At 38.3% G+C, this 20,042-nt stretch overlaps 1 protein-coding gene across 4 annotated transcripts in view; it reads left to right on the plus strand.

Moving 5' to 3' along the window:
- LOC132894738 (ADAMTS-like protein 1) overlaps window positions 1-20,042 on the plus strand; it is a 228,547-nt gene that overhangs the window by 100,118 nt on the left and 108,387 nt on the right. For all 4 annotated transcript variants that reach the window (XM_060934855.1, XM_060934859.1, XM_060934871.1 and 1 more), the window contains exon 2: window positions 8,331-8,453. In XM_060934855.1, coding sequence (XP_060790838.1) covers window positions 8,331-8,453 — 123 coding nt within the window. The remainder of the gene's footprint in view (window positions 1-8,330; window positions 8,454-20,042) is intronic.

Below are 20,042 nucleotides of genomic sequence, written 5' to 3' on the forward strand. Positions count from 1 at the left end.
CCTTTTTTCTGTCTTATCACTGGAGGGATTGTGTCTATGACCCTAAAGAATTTGTCCTGAAAGAAACGTGCAAAACCTGAATCTACAGATCTTGTTTTGTCCAGGAATTCAGTTGGGTGTCAAAAGCTCTGAAATTGCTTCTGGGCAATTCCATGTAAATGTCAACCTCACCATGCAAAAATAAAGCAACATGTAATACATCAAAACCACTCCCAGAGATATCACCTAGGCCTGTATTTTACAGATGTGAATAAGTTGAACCAATTTGTAACCAACCTAATATGTCACTGTCAGTCTTTCTTTCTTATAATGTAAAACCCAAGCTAAAATCAACTTTGATCATGTACAATTCTATATTATTGCCACAAGCCACAGAAATGTATGCTAAAATCCACAAAACAGCAAAACAATAGCCATCCTAAATATTATTTAAGAACTTTGATAGTTTTAGCTGATATTTAGAGAGTTTTTCAAAGGGTTATAGTGGTTAAATTGCTGATTTTCTAAACATATGCCATGTCTATTTCAGACGCGTCACATCCATAACGGAATTTCGTCACATCCATAACGCTGACTTTTCCTTCCGAAACTCTGCATGAAATACAAAATATTTTAAACAAAGATTTTTTAATATTCACCTTGGACCCCTCTATCAAATGGATATCTCCATTTCGACATTAGGTTTACGATTTCACAGAGTTTGATAAAAATGTACAGTCACCCAAGAAAAGTGATACTTTTTCTGTCACATCCATAACGCATTTTTTATTGGCATTTTCTGGCATGCCCTAGATGTACTATGGGAATTGTTCTTGTTCTATCACTTCTCCAGTATGGTACAGCCTTAAAATATGCAACACCTGTTTAAATACTGGGAGACAATAAAACATGCACTGGGTCATTTGTTGCCATTTTGAGTTCAAGTGTCACGTCCATAACGCTGGAATTGCCCTTCTGTAAATTGGGGGAAAATGCTTATTGGTTGTTGTTGTTGTTGTTGTTTTTCCCTGAAGCATATTAGGGAAACATCCCACTTCTACCCATTATTTATGTCTGATGACTGGAGTCCAATTAGTTTGATTTTTACTGGGTCTTGTTGACAGTTCCTATGTACCCCTACCAGTGCCTTTTGTAGAGGCCAATTCAAAATTGTGTCCTATTCCTGGTTTATGAATATCAGTCTCACGTGGCTTATACAATGGCAAGTAATTGCTTGAGGGTTCAGGCTATTCAGGACATAAGTAAACCAGCACTTGGAAGTTGTTGAATGTGATCTTGCAGCCAAGAATGTGATAAAACGTAGGCTGTAACTTCAACAACGCCTTGGAGTTATGTGCTGTCGAAATTTGGCAATTTACCAAAAAACACCCACCCAGTACTGCGAGGTGACTGAATGACTTCAAAAATATTATCTGGCACACGAAGGCCTGCTTAGGAAAGCCTTTTGATGTTGCATGTAAATGTGTCTGACAAGCATTTGCTGTGTTCATCCATGCCCTCCTTTGATGTAGACAGCTAGAGACAGGTAATGTTCAAAGAAGCATCCCTTATTTTTACATTCTTTAGTACAATGTGCAGTCAGAACATGTTTGGAATTTTCATTTATTCTGAATTTATCTATGCAAAAATGCTGTCCAGATTTATACCCTGGTTGCTTGCTTTATGTTGCTTGCTGTTGATTCATAGGCCTTTTTAAATAAAATAATTTCAGATTAGCAGTCTGTTATTAACTCACTCAAAATGTTGCAAGAAATGGTTTGCATAATTCTCGCCTCATTTTCTTATCAAGTGTGTGTGTTTTTGTCATTTTTGGTCTGTACACATTGCATTGCTCATTGAGAGAACTTCCATGAAAAGGAAAGCATCACTGTGATTCCACCAGCGTTACACAAAACAAAATGTATGTGGAATTTTGCGGTAGTTAGAATGTATAACGTGGACACAGGTTCACGATAAGGAACCGGCAATGAGATTTTGTCTAAGAGTGAGCCTAGTTTATTGGCCCGAGATGGCGCACATGAGACACGGCACAGGTGAGAACATCCACGATTCAAGAGCAATAAGAGAACTAAATTTTAAACAAACAATGAACCAACCAAACTACTTGTAATCCTCCAAGCAAACATGGGTAATAGAAAAAAGGCAATAAACTATTGAACCAGCATTAAACTATTTGAAGAAAAGGTCGTGCAAAGGGTTAGGGCAGACATGATATGTACACACAGTTACCCAATGAACGCCTGGGACTAATAATAGCAAGGCAGGGTAACTACAGACCGACCAGTGATGGGGAGGAGAGCATCATTAGAGATAATAAAGATGGGGAACACACTAGAAACAAAACCATGACCAAACCCAGAATTGGCTTGACAGCTTTAGGGAAACTGTGATGCAATGGGCTGTAGAACGTTGCGAGAATATCATATCCACAAGGCCACATGAAAGTATCTTATCCTGTATATAAGGAGAGGGCAGAGGAGATGCAGTGATGAAGAAGAGGCTATATACAGATACTATATACCGGTATGCCATAAACACAAGGCAATTTGCATCCATTGATGGGTTTATTTATATAACCCTTGTACAACCATTATACCCAGTGTTCCAGCTAGTTTATTTTACCAGGGCGCCATGCCCAAATTTATATGCGACCTACTCATAATTTTCCAGAACTTTCCAAGTGCCCAGCACATACATTCCGCCACAGAAAGAAAGTGTGCCCTAACGAGTGTTGCCGACTTGCAGTAAAGGTAACGCATGTTGACCAATCACAACACACAACATACACAATAGACATGCTCTGTTGACCATTTTGTCTTATTACAATCACAAGTTAGTGCAGCAAGGTACATTTGAAAAGCAGAAATGTCTACAAACATGCAAAAGAAAAAAGAATTGGTAAAATCAGCAAGGGGCTCACAGAACCTAGCATCTCTGTTTACCAGAACGTAAGTAGATCTAGAAGTTGAGGACTAAACAAATTCAATCAAAAGTTAGGCCCAAGGGGCGGCACGGTGGTGTAGTGGTTAGAGCTGTCGCCTCACAGCAAGAAGGTCCAGGTTCGAGCCCCATGGCCGGCAAGGGCCTTTCTGTGTGGAGTTTGCATGTTCTCCCCGTGTCCGCGTGGGTTTCCTCCAGGTGCTCCGGTTTCCCCCACAGTCCAAAGACATGCAGGTTAGGTTAACTGGTGACTCTAAGTTGACCGTAGGTGTGAATGTGAGTGTGAATGGTTGTCTGTGTCTATGTGTCAGCCCTGTGATGACCTAGCAACTTGTCCAGGGTGTACCCCGCCTTTCGCCCATAGTCAGCTGGGATAGACTCCAGCTTGCCTGCAACCCTGTAGAACAGGATAAAGCAGCTAGAGATAATGAGATGAGTTGAGTTAGGCCCGATAGATCTGGACTCTAGATATCGATTTATAGAAAATCTAGTCACTAATGTTAACATTAACATTTACATGTTAAGCTAGATCTAATCTAACATTAATATCACAGACTAATATTCATGATCAATTAACACTATTAGTATTACCATTATTAGTAGTATTAACTAACGTCAGACTGCCATGTTAATGGGTGATAGATGGATGTAAGTGCTGAAAGAGTTTACTAAAAAGTACGCTACCAAACAGTTCCAAAACATGAGACAAAGGCAGAGTCGGAAAACAGTCAATGGTCAAGCGAGGCAAAGACAGGATAATTTCATAGATTAGGCAATGCGTGGTTGGGAAAACAGAAAACCAAGTGGGAAAACAGAGTAGCAAACCAGCAGTCAAGGCGTGGGAATATCAGATACAAGGTACAGAGTGTATACTTCACAAAGTCTGTGTGTTGTGAGAGTCCTTATATGTGAGCACCATGATTGCACTCTGATCAGGACAGGTGTATAGTAATTAGTCCTTGCAGCATGTGTTGCTCACTCAGAGCAAAAATGCATGTGGACAAGAGTGACAGTTCAAGGCACACCAAGTGTGAACGCATGTGGATGTCACAATATGGAGCGTTGTATTAAACTGGTTAATTAAGAAGTATTTCTTGCTTACTTTATTTTACAAAAGTAATCTACCTTGCATGGTTGCCCAGTATGGCTAATTTTGCATAATAGATTCATCTATCATGATGCACACAAAATTGCCCATGATAATCATTGACGCCCTGCCCTCTTGGAAAGCTAGCTGGAACACTGCTACCTATATGAAATCCCACTGTGTATAAATCATGAAGAATAAAAATGCTCTTCCTATAAGAAGACATGCTACTATAAATCCCTTAAAGGCATAGAAAACAATTATAGTCCTGGAAGCTTAGTTAAAGTTACCTAATTGACAGCCATGAGATATTTTGTTTGATTGCCTCAGGATCCCAATTTACATGATTAACTGTTGGTTTTTCTCATGTATTTATTAATGAAGAGCAGCCTCATTGTAATCTATATATTTGAAGTAATACAGTGGTGCTTGAAAGTTTGTGAACCCTTTAGAATTTTCTATATTTCTGCATAAATATGACCTAAAACATCATAAAATTTTCACACAAGTCCTAAAAGTAGATAAAGAGAACCCAGTTAAACAAATGAGACAAAAATATTTTACTTAGTCATTTATTTATTGAGGGAAATGATCCAATATTACATATCTGTGAGTGGCAAAAGTATGTGAACCTTTGCTTTCAGTATCTGGTGTGACCCCCTTGTGCAGCAATAACTGCAACTAAACGTTTCCGGTAACTGTTGATCAGTCCTGCACACCGGCTTGGAGGAATTTTAGCCCATTCTTCCATACAGAACAGCTTCAACTCTGGGATGTTGGTGGGTTTCCTCACATGAACTGCTCGCTTCAGGTCCTTCCACAACATTTTGATTGGATTAAGGTCAGGACTTTGACTTGGCCTTTCCAAAACATTAACTTTATTCTTCTTTAACCATTCTTTGTTAGAACGACTTGTGTGCTTCGGGTCGTTGTCTTGCTGCATGAACCACCTTCTCTTGAGATTCAGTTCATGGACAGATGTCCTGACATTTTCCTTTAGAATTCGCTGGTATAATTCAGAATTCATTGTTCCATCAATGATGGCAAGTCGTCCTGGCCCAGATGCAGCAAAACAGACCCAAACCATGATACTACCACCACCATGTTTCACAGATGGGATAAGGTTCTTATGCTGGAATGCAGTGTTTTTCTTTCTCCAAACATAACGCTTCTCATTTAAACCAAAAAGTTCTATTTTGATCTCATACGTCCACAAAACATTTTTCCAGTAGCCTTCTGGCTTGTCCACGCGATCTTTAGCAAACTGCAGACGAGCAGCAATGTTCTTTTTGGAGAGCAGTGGCTTTCTCCTTGCAACCCTGCCATGCACACCATTGTTGTTCAGTGTTCTCCTGATGGTGGACTCATGAACATTAACATTAGCCAATGTGAGAGAGGCCTTCAGTTGCTTAGAAGTTACCCTGGGGTACTTTGTGACCTCGCCGGCTATTACATGCCTTGCTCTTGGAGTGATCTTGTTGGTCAACCACTCCTGGGGAAAGTAACAACAGTCTTGAATTTCCTCCATTTGTACACAATCTGTCAGACTGTGGATTGGTGGAGTCCAAACTCTTTAGAGATGGTTTTGTAACCTTTTCCAGCCTGATGAACATCAACAACGCTTTTTCTGAGGTCCTCAGAAATCTCCTTTGTTTGTGCCATGATACACTTCCCCAAACATGTGTTGTGAAGATCAGACTTTGATAGATCCCTGTTCTTTAAATAAAACAGGGTGCCTACTCACACCTGATTGTCATCCCATTGACTGAAAACACCTGACTCTAATTTCACCTTCAAATTAACTGCTAATCCTAGAGGTTCACATACTTTTGCCACTCACATATATGTAATATTGGATCATTTTCCCCAATAAATAAATGACCAAGTATAATATTTTTGTCTCATTTGTTTAACTGGGTTCTCTTTATCTACTTTTAGGACTTGTGTGAAAATCTGATATTGTTTTAGGTCATATTTATGCAGAAATATAGAAAATTCTAAAGGGTTCACAAACTTTCAAGCACCACTGTATCCTAGTATAATATAGTCATGCTACAGTATTGCAGACTTCACTGCTGCATGTAGGTGTAACATACATGTCAACCTTTGGTCAATCAAACCTGTATAACCAACCTCCAAAATCCGTATTTCCCTTATAAAATCCGTATAAGATGCAAATTAAAATAATTTACCTAAAATTTGAATGATAATTAACAATGATATATCCAAGTTACTTTTTATTCAATATTAATAACAATAAACCTTTAGAATGAATACAAAGCTCCAATGTTTGACAAAAACACAAAGTGTCACTCTAATGTTCTGAATTGTACTCCATGACAGCTTTTTTAGCAGTCTGCACCAATACCTCACGAGGCTGCATGTCACAGCAAGTGTCTGTGTTGATCTTGCCGGCGTGCCCATTCAGAATCTTTTCAGTCGCTGTTGAAAGTCGCTCAGGTGGAAATACGCGTTTCAAACAAAATGTTACTTCCCGGTTGGCGGGATTCTCACAATGCGGTGTGTGGATGATCAAAAGTGGAACGAAGTCTCGCTACCACAAGATAACGCGCGATTTCATAAGACTCTTTACTGGCTGTTTGTGCTTTCTGTGGTGTACAGTACGTTTGTAAATGTTATGCGCGCTTTTATCATCGTAAGAATTGATTATAGCTCTAAATAAATATTGAAGTTTTTTTAAAGAATCCGTATAACTTTATTTGTACGCCCGTATACTACGTTTATTGAATCAAATCCGTATAAAATACGGACATTCCGTATAGGTTGACATGTATGGTGTAAATACAGAGAATATATACATCAAATTGTGTCTTGACACAACCTGAAGACCTGTTGAATTGATTTGTATAACTAGATGAAGGAACAAGGTTATCTAATTTCCTGTGGAAAATTGCACAGGCTTACTAACTTTACTAAGAGCATGGATCTGTTGTAATAAATAAATACTGCTGTACCAGAGGTAATAATTGTATTAAATCAATAGTAATCATATTGTGAAGGAATACAAAGGTAATTTAGAAAAATGATTTCCCACCCTGTCCTTAAGTCTATATACGGTATGAACACAAATTCACTGGTGAGTTTTATATGATGAATTTTACTTTAGATTTAGATATTCAACCAAATTGGTTGACATTTCATTAAACAGTAATGTTTAGTCTACCCTGAGTGCAGATCTCAGAAATAATTTTTTTCTTTAAATAGAAATCTTGATTACTTTATCTTGAAATACCTTTAGTAGGTGACTGTAATAACTGCATAATGTGAAACCACTAATATTATAATTAAAACAGCAAAAACTAATAATTGGCACGGCAAGTTGAGAATAGACTTCCTGTATTAACCACTCTTTGTGCCCTAATGGATTATTGTGCTAATTTATTACATTATACATTTATTCACCTGCCAGGTGCCTTTATCCAAAGTAGTAGTGATGTTTTAAAGTCCGGTGCTTTTCACAACACTGAGCAACCACTGCCCCACGATGCCTTCTAGCCAAATAATATTAATCTTTGAGTATTAGCACATATTTGATTTGTTTTTACTTAGGCTTCTTTGACCTCTATTTTGCGGACATTCCTTAGCAGATTTGAAGGAGCCTCCCATTTGCCCCCATATAGCCCCCACCATCAGCAGCTTGGCACTGACCCTCCAAGGCCCACAACTAACCTCCTTCATTATGGGGCGTTTATGGCCCTCGGAGAGCAGCTGAGGCTGGAGCTTGTGCATCCTTGAGAATGATTGCTGTTGTTAATGGGCCCTGTCCAAGCTCTCCCCTGGTGTGACTTCTAATACGGGAAGTTTTTTCAAATGCAAAAGGGATACCCAGCACAGCAGGGGCTGACCACATAACATAAACCGTTTAGTGAAGCAAACAGCTTGAAAATCCATTTTAATGTGCATGAAATGCTAGAAATAATACACTGTTCTTGTGGTACACTGGAGGAGTGGGAGACAAAAATGGTGAGCTTAGCCTTTAATGGAGAACTCACATTGTTTTCATACTCCATAACGGGCACTGGGCAAATATTTGACAAGGCCTAATGGCTCCCAGGCACACAGTATTCGTGTTCTTTCTCTGTTCATGCTTTCTTTACCTGTTTTTCATCGTTTCCTCAGAAAACTAATCCTGCCAGTGTTCGTCCATCTCAATCACTTTATCCTACAACATGGAAGCTTTAATGGGAGATAATAAAACTAGCTTTTACAGCATTACACAAGACATACGGTAAAGTCATGATTAGGGAACGTAAACTACAATAACACTTCTTGCTTTTCTCAGGTGTGGGTGGATGCTAGTGATGGGGAAGCTATTTTCATCCGTGAATTTACCCTGAGTCGCCGTGACGACCTCCCTGACGATTTCTTGAGTGAAGGTGCTGCAAGCCACAAGCCTGAAGATACGGTAAGAGTCTGAATTTGTATGATGGCTTTTTACATCATATCAAGGCCATTTTCGTGATAAACCAAGTATCTCGTCTTATATCTTTAATATGTGCAGCTCTTTCTTATGGATATTTAGTCATGTTACCTGATAGTATACATAGTTTCGTAATGCTATCACCTGGCATATCATAAAAACCTCCGTGACAGCAAACACAGATCCATACAGCTGGCACTGGCAACAGTGACTCTTGAATGGACATGTACGTAGTGAAGATGAACAGATGGGAAAAGCATATGACGCACATGCAGGGGAAGGTCTGACATCTGTGTGACCTGACTCTTTTACACAGCTCTGAGAGACCCACTAAGGAACAATCCAGCTACTTCCTAAATCCATTCGTCACCCATTTGTGTTATGTAATCATTGCATGATCACGCATGATTGATGCGAAGAAATTATTGTTGAGCTTAGCTCTTAGCTGCTTAGCTCTAATATACTGTAACCACACTGGAGCACAGAAATACCCAAGTATTCAGGAGAGATCAGGCATCTTTGATAAGTCATAATATTGCAAACGCTCGCAGGGTTCACCTTATATTTACACTGTGCTTAGATTGTGTCTCTGAAGCATCTAAGGGAATTTGTCTCTCATGCTTATGAAGTTAATGACAGTTGACTGTTTTGCTACAGAGTGTGGCCTCTCACACCTTTACCCTCACACTTTTACTGAATTTTCATTGAACAAACGAAGAAAGAAAGACAGAATTTAAGTTTCAGAGATCTTTTACTCCATTTTTACCACACTGTTTGATTTCTTTGGAATCAACTTCCTTTTTTGTTGAATGTCTAGTGTTTTTTAATGATTTATTGAGGAGTGCATATGGCATGATAAATCACATTTTCTTCTTTTATTCTGTAATTGTGTTCGTTTGCTTTGCACAGAAGGCATGTCTTCCACTGAATATCATCGTGATCACCCTTCATTTTCACATAAAGGCTCTTCTTTGATGTCTGCGTCATCAAATAAAAAATAGCCTTTTTCCCAACATGTACAGTCAGGTTTTTCAAAATTAATTAGAATCATGTGCCTACTTAAAACGAGACCATATAATTATTCGTATTCTGTATGTGTGGCATAAGAGGAGCCTATTAAGACATAATAATGACATAATCTTCAAATGTCATGAACTTCACTGCCACCTACTTGGAGTAAATGGATACCAGCTGTGGCCCTCATTATGTTTTAATGCTATAATGCCACAGTTTAATTTGTGCAACTGCGTCAGTGAGCGTTCTGTACTATTGCAAAGTTAAAACAACTGCATGCAAAATTTGGGGGATTGAAACCCTCAGTGATGGATAAAAGCTATTGCAAGCTACTCGCAAAGGAATATTTCATAATGTGGGTTGTTACACCCTTCTTGACCATCTGGATTAATCTGATAACTGAGTGGCAAGTCAATACACATGCAAGGCTGCATCTCGTAGCACGTACTTCACACTGTGCAATATGTCTTAACAGTAAAGACACTGTTAGTGTCCTGGTATGTTATTTGGTATACAGTTTGGGATGAATCTGAGGTATTCGAAACTTAGACTGTTGTTTCTGAGGTGTTGAGGGAAGTCATAGCCTAATGGTTAGAGAAGCAGCTTTAGGACCAAAAGGTTGTCGGTCCAGTTCCCTGGACCAGCAGGAATGGCTGAAGTGTCCTTGAGCAAGGCATCTAACCATCAACTGCTCCCCAGGCTGCTCTCGGTATGTTGTACATCACTCTGGATAAGAACGTCTGCTAAATGCCATGAATGAATTACAGAAGTGTAGTGAGAATTTTATACAAGTAGGTACTGAGTACTGTGTAAAATAATAATAAGAAGAATGATGATGATGATGATAATGAAAAATGAACACTATGAAATAACACATCTGGAATTGTGCAGTGACCAACACACTGGTTAAATATCCATCCATCCATTATCTGTAGACGCTTATCCTGTTCTACAGGGTCGCAGGCAAGCCGGAGCCTATCCCAGCTGACTATGGGTGAGAGACGGGGTACACCCTGGACAAGTCTCCAGATCATCACAAAGCTGACACACAGACAAACAACCATTCACACTCACATTCACGGTCAATTTAGAGTCACCAATTAACCTAACCTGCATGTCTTTGGACTGTGGGGGAAACTGGAGTACCCGGAGGAAACCCACGCAGACACGGGGAGAACGTGCAAACTCCACACAGAAAGACTCTCACTGACCACTGGGCTCGAACCCAGGACCTTCTTGCTGTGAGGCGACAGTGCTAACCACTACACCACCGTGCCGCCCAATGTCTATATATGCACTTATATATATCTTTATACCAAAACTAATGATATTTTACTTTGTATATCGTAGAATATAGCTGAAGTCAGTGCTTATAGAAGAAATGTTTCACTTAGCACTTGGCTGTGGAGCTAGATTTAATGTTGTGTTGCCTCAGGTCCTCAAACTATTGGGCAGTTATTAATTTTACCACAGTGCTTGAGAAATTAGTTGTTGCCTTGAACATAGTTCGTAGCTCCAGGAATATTCAGTGTCTTGATTCATGGGCTTGTTTTCCTGGGGTTATAGAGCTATAGAGGAGACTCTGCGACCTTGGCTTGTTACTCTGGTGTGACGCGGAGGAAGTGATCTTGGAGAGAGAAAACATTTTCATTGGCTATCTGGTTCAAGCAGGACATTAATGATCATTTGGTAGGGAATGTTGTTGGCACAGGAGGATTAATGGAGAAATAATTGCAAGGAACTGACCTTTCAAAATTAAAAAAAAAAAGTTTTTAAGTCACAATACTCTACTGTACTTTGGTGGATCACTCCCTGTATTAGCTCATATGTCTTTATAATCAAAGAGTGCCTTTTAGCTGCTCCTTTTTTCGTTCTTTCATTTCTTGTGTTTGTGGAATGCTGTACATGTACAGTGGTGGCTATATTAGTTCTTCTAAGAGTTTTATCAGATAAACGTACTATCAGTGAAGCTACATAACCCCTACACATCCTTCATGTTCTGCTGGAACGCTGCAGGTTGAAATGGGTGGCACAATATCACCAAAGTAAAGAGGACATCCTCTGGCTGTGGCTATGAAATGTTTATGATGGGAGGGATGGCTCCCCTGGGAGGAAAATCACGAACAGCCTTGCTTTCTTTAAACTTCTGTATAAACATATACTTTTGTTTGCAAAATGTCCAGCCATTGCACCAATACAAAACTGGTCTCAGTTATGTTTTGAAAAAGTCATTATGTTTTCAGAATATCGTAATCACTATTATTTATGATAGGATTAGCACTGTAATGTAAATATGTGTTTTTCGTAGTGTTTTTATAATTCACGTGCAGTGGATGCCAATTTCAAAACAGAATTTTTAAGCAGTCTGAAACAGGGTCATATGTAAGGATTAAAGTACGACCGTGTTCTGAAGTGCTTTGCTCATGATTAATTAATGATTATTAATTTATTAACTCTATTGTTATATGTAATGTTGTCGAAAGTCATTGAGACAAGTTAGTTCCTTTTACCATTTACTTTATAGCAGCTACAAACAATTGTTTCTTCAACAGCCTCTCTTTTTCGTTCTCTCTTGAAGTTAATATGACAAAAAAATAATGCAGTTACGAGGAAACCAGAAAGTCATGTGTCCTGTAGACTTTCTCATGATGAAAATTGAAAGAAACAAAATGACTGTTGCCAAGGCTCCTTCCAAAAATGTTAAATAAATGTTTACTTACAGAAAGATTCACTGTTTTATTCGATATGAGACATGTAACGATTCACCCGATTCAAGATTTGATTCAATTCACAATATTTGGTTTGATGATTCCATTTTCCCATTATATTTTTGAAAAAAAATTAAATGAACAAAAGTTTATTACCAAAAAAGTGCAACGTTTATTTTCCTATTCCATTTGTTAAATTTTAAAAAAGAAACTTTTTTGTTTAATTTTCTTAATAACCAACAATATTTACCCACAGCTGTAAAGGTTTGAGTAAAATATAATAGCCTATTAACTAAATTCCTTTTATTAAAATGAAATAAATTAATAACAAATAAGCCTTTTCTTAATAAACTTTTACAAGCATTTGTACTAACTCCATTTGCTTCTCTTTTCTTTAGCTTTTGGCAGTCTGTAAAAAGATAGCTCCAAATTCTTGCTAAATCTATTTGTACAATAGCACTTTCCCATTTTACATCTGGTCTTTTTGTGTGTTTTCGCAGCATTAGTGCTGTTTTACTTCTGCCTAGGGTGAAGTCATGTGCATTCCTGATATTTAACGTTATTGCATGCTCTGCTGTCTAAACAATGCAATTCCAGCTCAGAAACACTAAGACATTACACAGCCTGATAATAATCACAGTTCTTTTTTTATTTAATCGATTTGAATAAATTAATCATAAATTTTTATTTCAGTTTATTGCCGCACAATATATTCTTACATGCTTATTTGTTACATAACGTATTTTTGTATCTGTTTATTATTAGCCAGACATTATTTAGCTCACAGAAGAAGACTGTAGATGTAGAAGTCCCTATGAACGAGCTGTTACTATAGAAACAATAACATATTTGAACAAGAGAATTTGAATTACAGCCAGGACTACTATCAGAACTGCTTTAATAGAATATTCATCAACACCTTCTGACCAGTCACACTCAAGAATTCAAGAGCACTGTGCTGATGTGCTGTGTCAGAGCTAAGCACTATAAGGACATTGTATGTTCCTTATCAGCATCTGTCTCAGTGTGTGTAAGATTAAGATGCCTCTGATACTTGTATAATGAAAAGCTGCTTCTCTGTTGTAGTCATGAGTAATACTATACAGGTAGCACTGAGCAAATCTATCTCCCTATCTGTGATATCCGCACCAAAAGATCTTGCATTCCCTCAGATAAAGTTTCACTGGAAGCCCAGATCATGGTGGTGTGGGAGACTGAAACACTGTTGCACTAATTGTTTTTCTATTCACTTTAATGAGCATAACCTTGGCCAGCTCACACTTCTCCCTCCTTGGCACTCAACACACAACTCATTTCAGTTTGCAAGCACTGACAAGAACTGGCTTTGTGCTGCTTTCTGGATGGACGGTCAAGCGTTAAGAACCACAATAGTGGATACTTTTTTGCACTTTCTGTACTTGGTCTTTCTATCCTAATTATGCAGCTGTACATGGGCGATGTGACAGGGCTGTCTGTCAAAGTTCATCATCATTGCAAAATCTTAGTATTATCTGACTAGCTGGATGGTACCAGTCCCAAAAGTGTCAGCTGTGTTTTGGGTGAAGCTCCTGAACAGTGATGGTGCTTAATCCAATGCCTGATTTAGTCATTTATTCAAAGGAATGACATGTTGACCTTGGCAGTGTGTGTTACAGACAGCCCTGAACTGGCCGTAGGAAGTACCTGGAGATTTCCCAATGGCTTGTCCTGCCAGTTGGCCTACACAATCACCCATCTCTCTGCCTCAACAGCCAATCACAGCATTAGTCTACCATTATATAGCACACCAAAGAATACAAAAAGAGTGTCGTTTTTAATCTCATCATATCGAAAATGCAAGCAAAATTAAATAACTGCTGCTCAGGATATAATGGAAATAAATACACGTTTCAAAGAGGAGCTTTCAAAGAGGAGCTCATGAAGATTGTATTCATTGCTCTGCGACCTCCTTCTCTGGCATTTGAGACATCCTGACATCCTACATTCAAGATTTTCTGCACAATCTGTTTGAAAAATACTGGTGGGAAGTTTCATATGGAAATCCTGAACAGAAAATCTTTGAGTCATTTGATATTCTAGGTGATTCTACCCCATTTGTTTGAGTTTACCTTACATACACTGCTTGGCCAAAAAATAAAATAAAATAAAAAATTGCTATTTGGATTTAAATAAGCAAATACTTTAGAGACTTTAATTTGATAATTACTCCGTTGATTAATGTGTTTCAGCTGTCAACAATTCTTTTAACCCTAACTGATGCAGTGAGTAGCTTCTCATTTCTTAAACAGCCATATCGGAAGACGTGTCCTGTGGTCATGGAAAAGATGTGACTGTGTTTCAGAAGGTCAAATTATTGGCCTGCATCAAGCAAAGAAAACAACTAAGGAGATTTCTGAAATGACTGGAATTGGGTGAAGAACTGTCCAACACATTATTAAAACCTGGAAGGACAGTGGTGAACCATTGACTTTGTGGAAGAAATGTGGTCAGAAAAAAAAACTGACTGACTGCGATCGAAGGTCACAAACACTTGGTGAAGTCAAATCGTAATAACTCAACTGTAGAACTCATGGCTATGTTTAATTGTAAAAGTAAGAGCATTTACACACACACACACACACACACTGCACAAAGTTGTTTGGTCATAAACACTTGTTAGTGAGGCTAATCAGAAGAAAAGGCTTCAATTTGCTAGGAAGCATAAAGATTAGACTCCAGAGCAAAGGAAAAAGGTAATGTGCTTTGATAAGTCCACAATTACCCTGTTCCTGAGTCATACTTGCCAACTTTTCAAAATTCTCATGGGGGAGAAAAGTGCGTGAATGACATTTTCAATTGGACGAGGGTATGATGCGCGGTTGAAACGATAAAAACAGTGGATCCCAATTAATTGCAAACCATTTGAAATTTATACAATTAAAGACTTTTTGAATTGTTGATATTGTTCTATCAGTTACTATAGGTTATGGGATTCATGTATCAGGCATGAGAGAGCTCAGAGTGAAAAATCTGAAATAATACTCATCTTGAATTTTAATATAATAACAATGAAAGGGAAGTCTTCAGATTTTTAGCTGAAAAATCTCATGCCTGAATATTGTATACATACAGAGACCCATAGAAAATAACACGAGTGATGCTTTAGAAGAATGTTTATCATTTCTTAAAATAGTCACAGTGAATGAAAGTATTATTGGATTGCATCAAATGTGTTTTCCTTCTGTAAGCTCATGTAAAAATACAGATAACTATAATACCATATATAAATTACATTTTAATAAGATTTAACCAAAATAGTAACAACTCAATTAAATAAAATACTGCACTGTCTTAGTACGACTAAAATGCATCTCTTTCACTAAACACTTTCCAACAGAATTTTTAAAAAGCACTAGAAATCCTATCAAAATCCTATCGGAATGCATCAAAGGAATTTGCTCATTTGCAAACTTTGACTGAAAGTTTTCAAACAAAATTTAAAAATGGCACTATAAATACTACCATACTATCAAAATATACTCCACAAAGAAATTCACTCGGATGCAAAATTTTAGTACTACCAAAATACACTCACTAGTAATCTTTCATTTAAAACTCTATCAAAATCAATCACTTTCCAGATAATTCACTTGTAAACTTTCACTTAAAACTTTCAAACAAATTCAAAATAGCACTAAGACACTACCACACTATTCAAATACACTCATCAAACAAATTCTCTGTCATGAAAAATGTCACAAAACACTTTAGAAGTTGTACAGTTTGTTTCTGAAATGGTAGGGAAGACTAGTTTAATTTCACACTCAAATGTCCATTATATTCTGATTTAAGGTATCTTTACCTTAAAATGTGTAACTGGCTGGTCGAACATTTGCTTATCCATGGAAATTCATTCTCCCATGCAACCTGGTATTTGCATACATATTTTTGCCGTTTGGTATTGGGTTTAGTGGCCATGATGAATGACTGCTTGTAAAAAATGTCGGACAGCCTGGGTGAATCCTACATTACGGAAGTGACTGTCGTTCTGTTCATTGATTGGTTAAAATCAGTTGACGTCAGCAGTGTTTCTCATACAATTCTGATTGGACATAATCGGGAGTATTTTTAACTTGGCGGTAGTGATTTCCCCAAACCGGGAGATTATCCAGTTCTTAACAAATACGATCGGGAGGCGGGAGACGGAGGCTAAATCGGGAGCCTCCCGCCAAAATTGGGAGGGTTGGCAAGTATGCTGAGTGATGGGTGTGTCAGAGTTAGAAGGGAAGCACATGAAGTGATGTACCCATCATGCATAGTGGCCGCTGTATAAGCCTCTGGAGGCAGTGTTATATTATGTTATATATATATATACAGTGATGCTTGAAAGTTTGTGAACCCTTTAGAATTTTCTATATTTCTGCATAAATATGCCCTAAAACATCATCAGATTTTCATGCAAGTCCTAAAAGTAGATAAAGAGAACTCAGTTAAACAAATGAGACAAAATATTATACTTGGTCTTTCGATTACGTTCATTATGTCTTATATTAAATATAGTTAGGGTTTTTTTCTTTTTTATCAGACATCTAGTTTTTAGGTTTGTTTACCTGACATGTTTCGACGTACGACTGTCGTCTTCCTCAGAGTGTCACTGGATGTTATTGGTGACGCATCTTTTATCAGCTGATGTTTCCGAAGGCGTGGCCTTCCTGTCTGGTTTGACAGGTCGGTCACGCCTTCTACTGTCTGTTCGTCCCCTGCAAGATGGCACTCCAGGTATGGGAGAGCATGTATGCTCCCTCATCCCGGTTGATGGTCCTCGGGCTTCGCTTACGGATCTCCATGGCCTCCCTGATCCAGCGCTGATGTTTGTTATCTTCTGTGCGGATGACTCTGGCATTCCCCCAGTCCATAATATGATTTTCCCTTTTGCAGTGATCTGTTATAGCTGACTTATAATTTTCCTGTTGTGCCTTTTCTTTTATTGTTCGGGTTTGTCTTGTAGCTGTCTCCTTTTCGCACTCTTTCTTATGTTCATTTTTTCTTGTGTTGAAACTCCTTCCTGTCTCCCCGATGTAAGTTTTATTGCATAATTGACATGGAATCTCATATATGGTGTTGCATCTGTTGTCCGGATGTATTCTGTCTTTGGGATGAACCAGGATCTGACGGAGTGTTGTGTATGGTTTGACAGGTGTGTTAATGTTGTGTTTCCTCATTGCTCTTTGAATGCGTTCAGTTATTCCCCTAATGTATGGTAATGTAACTACTCCCCTGTGTTCTTGTTTGTTGGTTTGTTTTTTCTCTTTCTTCTGTGTTTTGTTGTTCTTAACCTGTTCCACCCCTTTGGATACTCACCGACCATCTCAACACCATAGACAATACCGGTAATATAAAATTCACACATGAAGAAGGAAAGGAAAACACTGCATTCCAGCATAAGAACCTTATCCCATGTGTGAAACATGGTGGTATTAGTATCATGGTTTGGGCCTGTTTTGCTGCATCTGTGCCAGGACGGCTTGCCATCACTGATGGAACAATGAACTCTGAATTATACCAGCAAATTCTAAAGGAAAATGTCAGGACACCTGTCCATGAACTGAATCTCAAGAGAAGGTGGGTCATGCAGCAAGACAACGACCTGAAGCACACAAGTCGTTCTACCAAAGAATGGTTAAAGAAGAATAAAGTTAATGTTTTGGAATGGCCAAGTCAAAGTCCTGACCTTAATCCAATCCAAATGTTGTGGAAGGACCTGGAGCGAGCAGTTCATGTGAGGAAACCCACCAACATCCCAGAGTTGAAGCTGTTCTGTACAGAGGAATGAGCTAAAATTCCTCCAAGCCGGTGTGCAGGACTGATCAACAGTTACCGGAAACGTTTAGTTGCAGTTATTGCTGCACAAGGGGGTCACACCAGATACTGAAAGCAAAGGTTCACATACTTTTGCCACTCACAGATATGTAATATTGGATCATTTTCCTCAATAAATAAATGAGTACACTGAGTAAATGAGTAATGAGTAATAAATGAGTAATGATTTTGTCTCATTTGTTTAACTGGGTTCTCTATATCTGCTTTTAGGATTTGTGTGAAAATCTGATCATGTTTTTGGTCATATTTATGCAGAAATATAGAAAATTCTAAAGGGTTCACAAACTTTCAAGCACCACTGTATATTATGATCTGGGGTTGCTTCAGTTGGTCAGGTCAAAGCTCAGCAACATTATGGGGCTATAAAATGACATCAGCTGATGACATGAATGTACTGAATGACCAGATTATCACATCGATGAATTTTTTTCTTCCCTGTTGGCACAGACATAAAATTAGGGCTCAGATTGTTAAAGGGTGGTTCAGGAAGCATGAGGAATCATTTTCACACATGAATTGGCCACCACAGAATCTTGATCCTAACCTTATTGAAAGTCTTTGGGATGTGCTGGAGAAGATTTTACAGAGTGGTTTGACTCTCCAGTCATCCGTTCAAAATATCAGCAAAAAATTAATACAGTTCTGGATGGAAATAAATGTTGTGACTTTAAGGTTGTTGAAACAGTGCCATGGCAAATGCACACCATAATCAAAGCTAAAGCTAGTCCAATGAAATATTCGTGTGAGCAACTTTTTTATTAGCTGGGCAGTGTACTTTGTCTATCAAACCTTTGTTGTTGTTGTTGTTTGTTGTTGTCTAATTATATAAGCACTGCTTTGACATTGTTGTAAGGATGGGCAGGTGGATTTTCATCATGTATCTACTTTTTGTTTTCTTTAACTGTAACCTTGACATAATGATAAAAAACTAATAAACATGTATTAAGTAGAGACTGCCTCACCATTCAAGGAAACGAGTCCATTACAATGCACTCTGCACGATAAGTGAATTCATCTGACTAAGACAGTATTATCCATATTGAGGACAATATCAGCTTGGATTATGGAGAAGGTGAAGTAATTTATCCTCTTGACACAAAGGGAAGACTTTTGCAGATGCTGAATCCTATAGCTTTTTTATTTTTAAACCACAATCAATAAAATGATCTTCAATGGTTAATTGGGGGTTGGTCATAAACTTGATGCCAAAATTATTGACCCAGTCCAGCCCAGATTGTAGGGCAGATTGTAGACTTAACTTTGGTTATATTGTCCACATGCCTATACTTTCCAAAATAAATTAACCTGGTTTTGTGTATTCCCACCTGACACCTACTGTTCCTGGGATAGGCACCGGATTCACTGCGACCCTGACCAGGATAAAACAATGAACATTTCTAGTCAAACCTTGAACATGGAGTTACAATTTATACTTATGTGAGTCACGTATGTCAACATAGACGGAACATGGAGCTTTTTCTATGCCTTCTTGATATATATACACACACAGATTGGGGCACACAGGGAGGGTTAATGGTAATATTGTACTGTGGTGCTTTAGTTCAATGACTTTATGGGTCTTTGTTGAAAATGGAGCTAAAAACATGAATGGATTATTTAGGAGTTGCTGGTAGTTCTGTTTTAGCTCAAGCTTAGCTAAGCATTATTTCTGTGCTTGATTTGATCTGGATACTATTTAGCTTGGTCAGAACACGTGTGGCTTATGGCAAAAAAAAAAAAAAAAGGCCTTTGTAGCACAGCTGCAGAGAAGTGCTGAATACTCTAGAGTGAGTTGGAAATCAGTGTGTGTTGTTGGAAATGCTTTGGGGTTCAGGACTCGTTATGTTTCGTTCATGGTGTGTGTTTGGTGCTTTATGTGGTCTAACCCCAGTGCATCATGGGTGCTGGCACTGAGCTAATGGAGATCCTTGTATGTGGTTAGTCTCCACAAACCAGAGAGGTTTGCTGTGAATATGTGAAGCAGTTTGATAAT

The sequence above is a fragment of the Neoarius graeffei genome, chromosome 1 (genome assembly GCF_027579695.1).
Source record: "Neoarius graeffei isolate fNeoGra1 chromosome 1, fNeoGra1.pri, whole genome shotgun sequence".
Classification (NCBI taxonomy): Eukaryota; Metazoa; Chordata; class Actinopteri; order Siluriformes; family Ariidae; genus Neoarius; species Neoarius graeffei.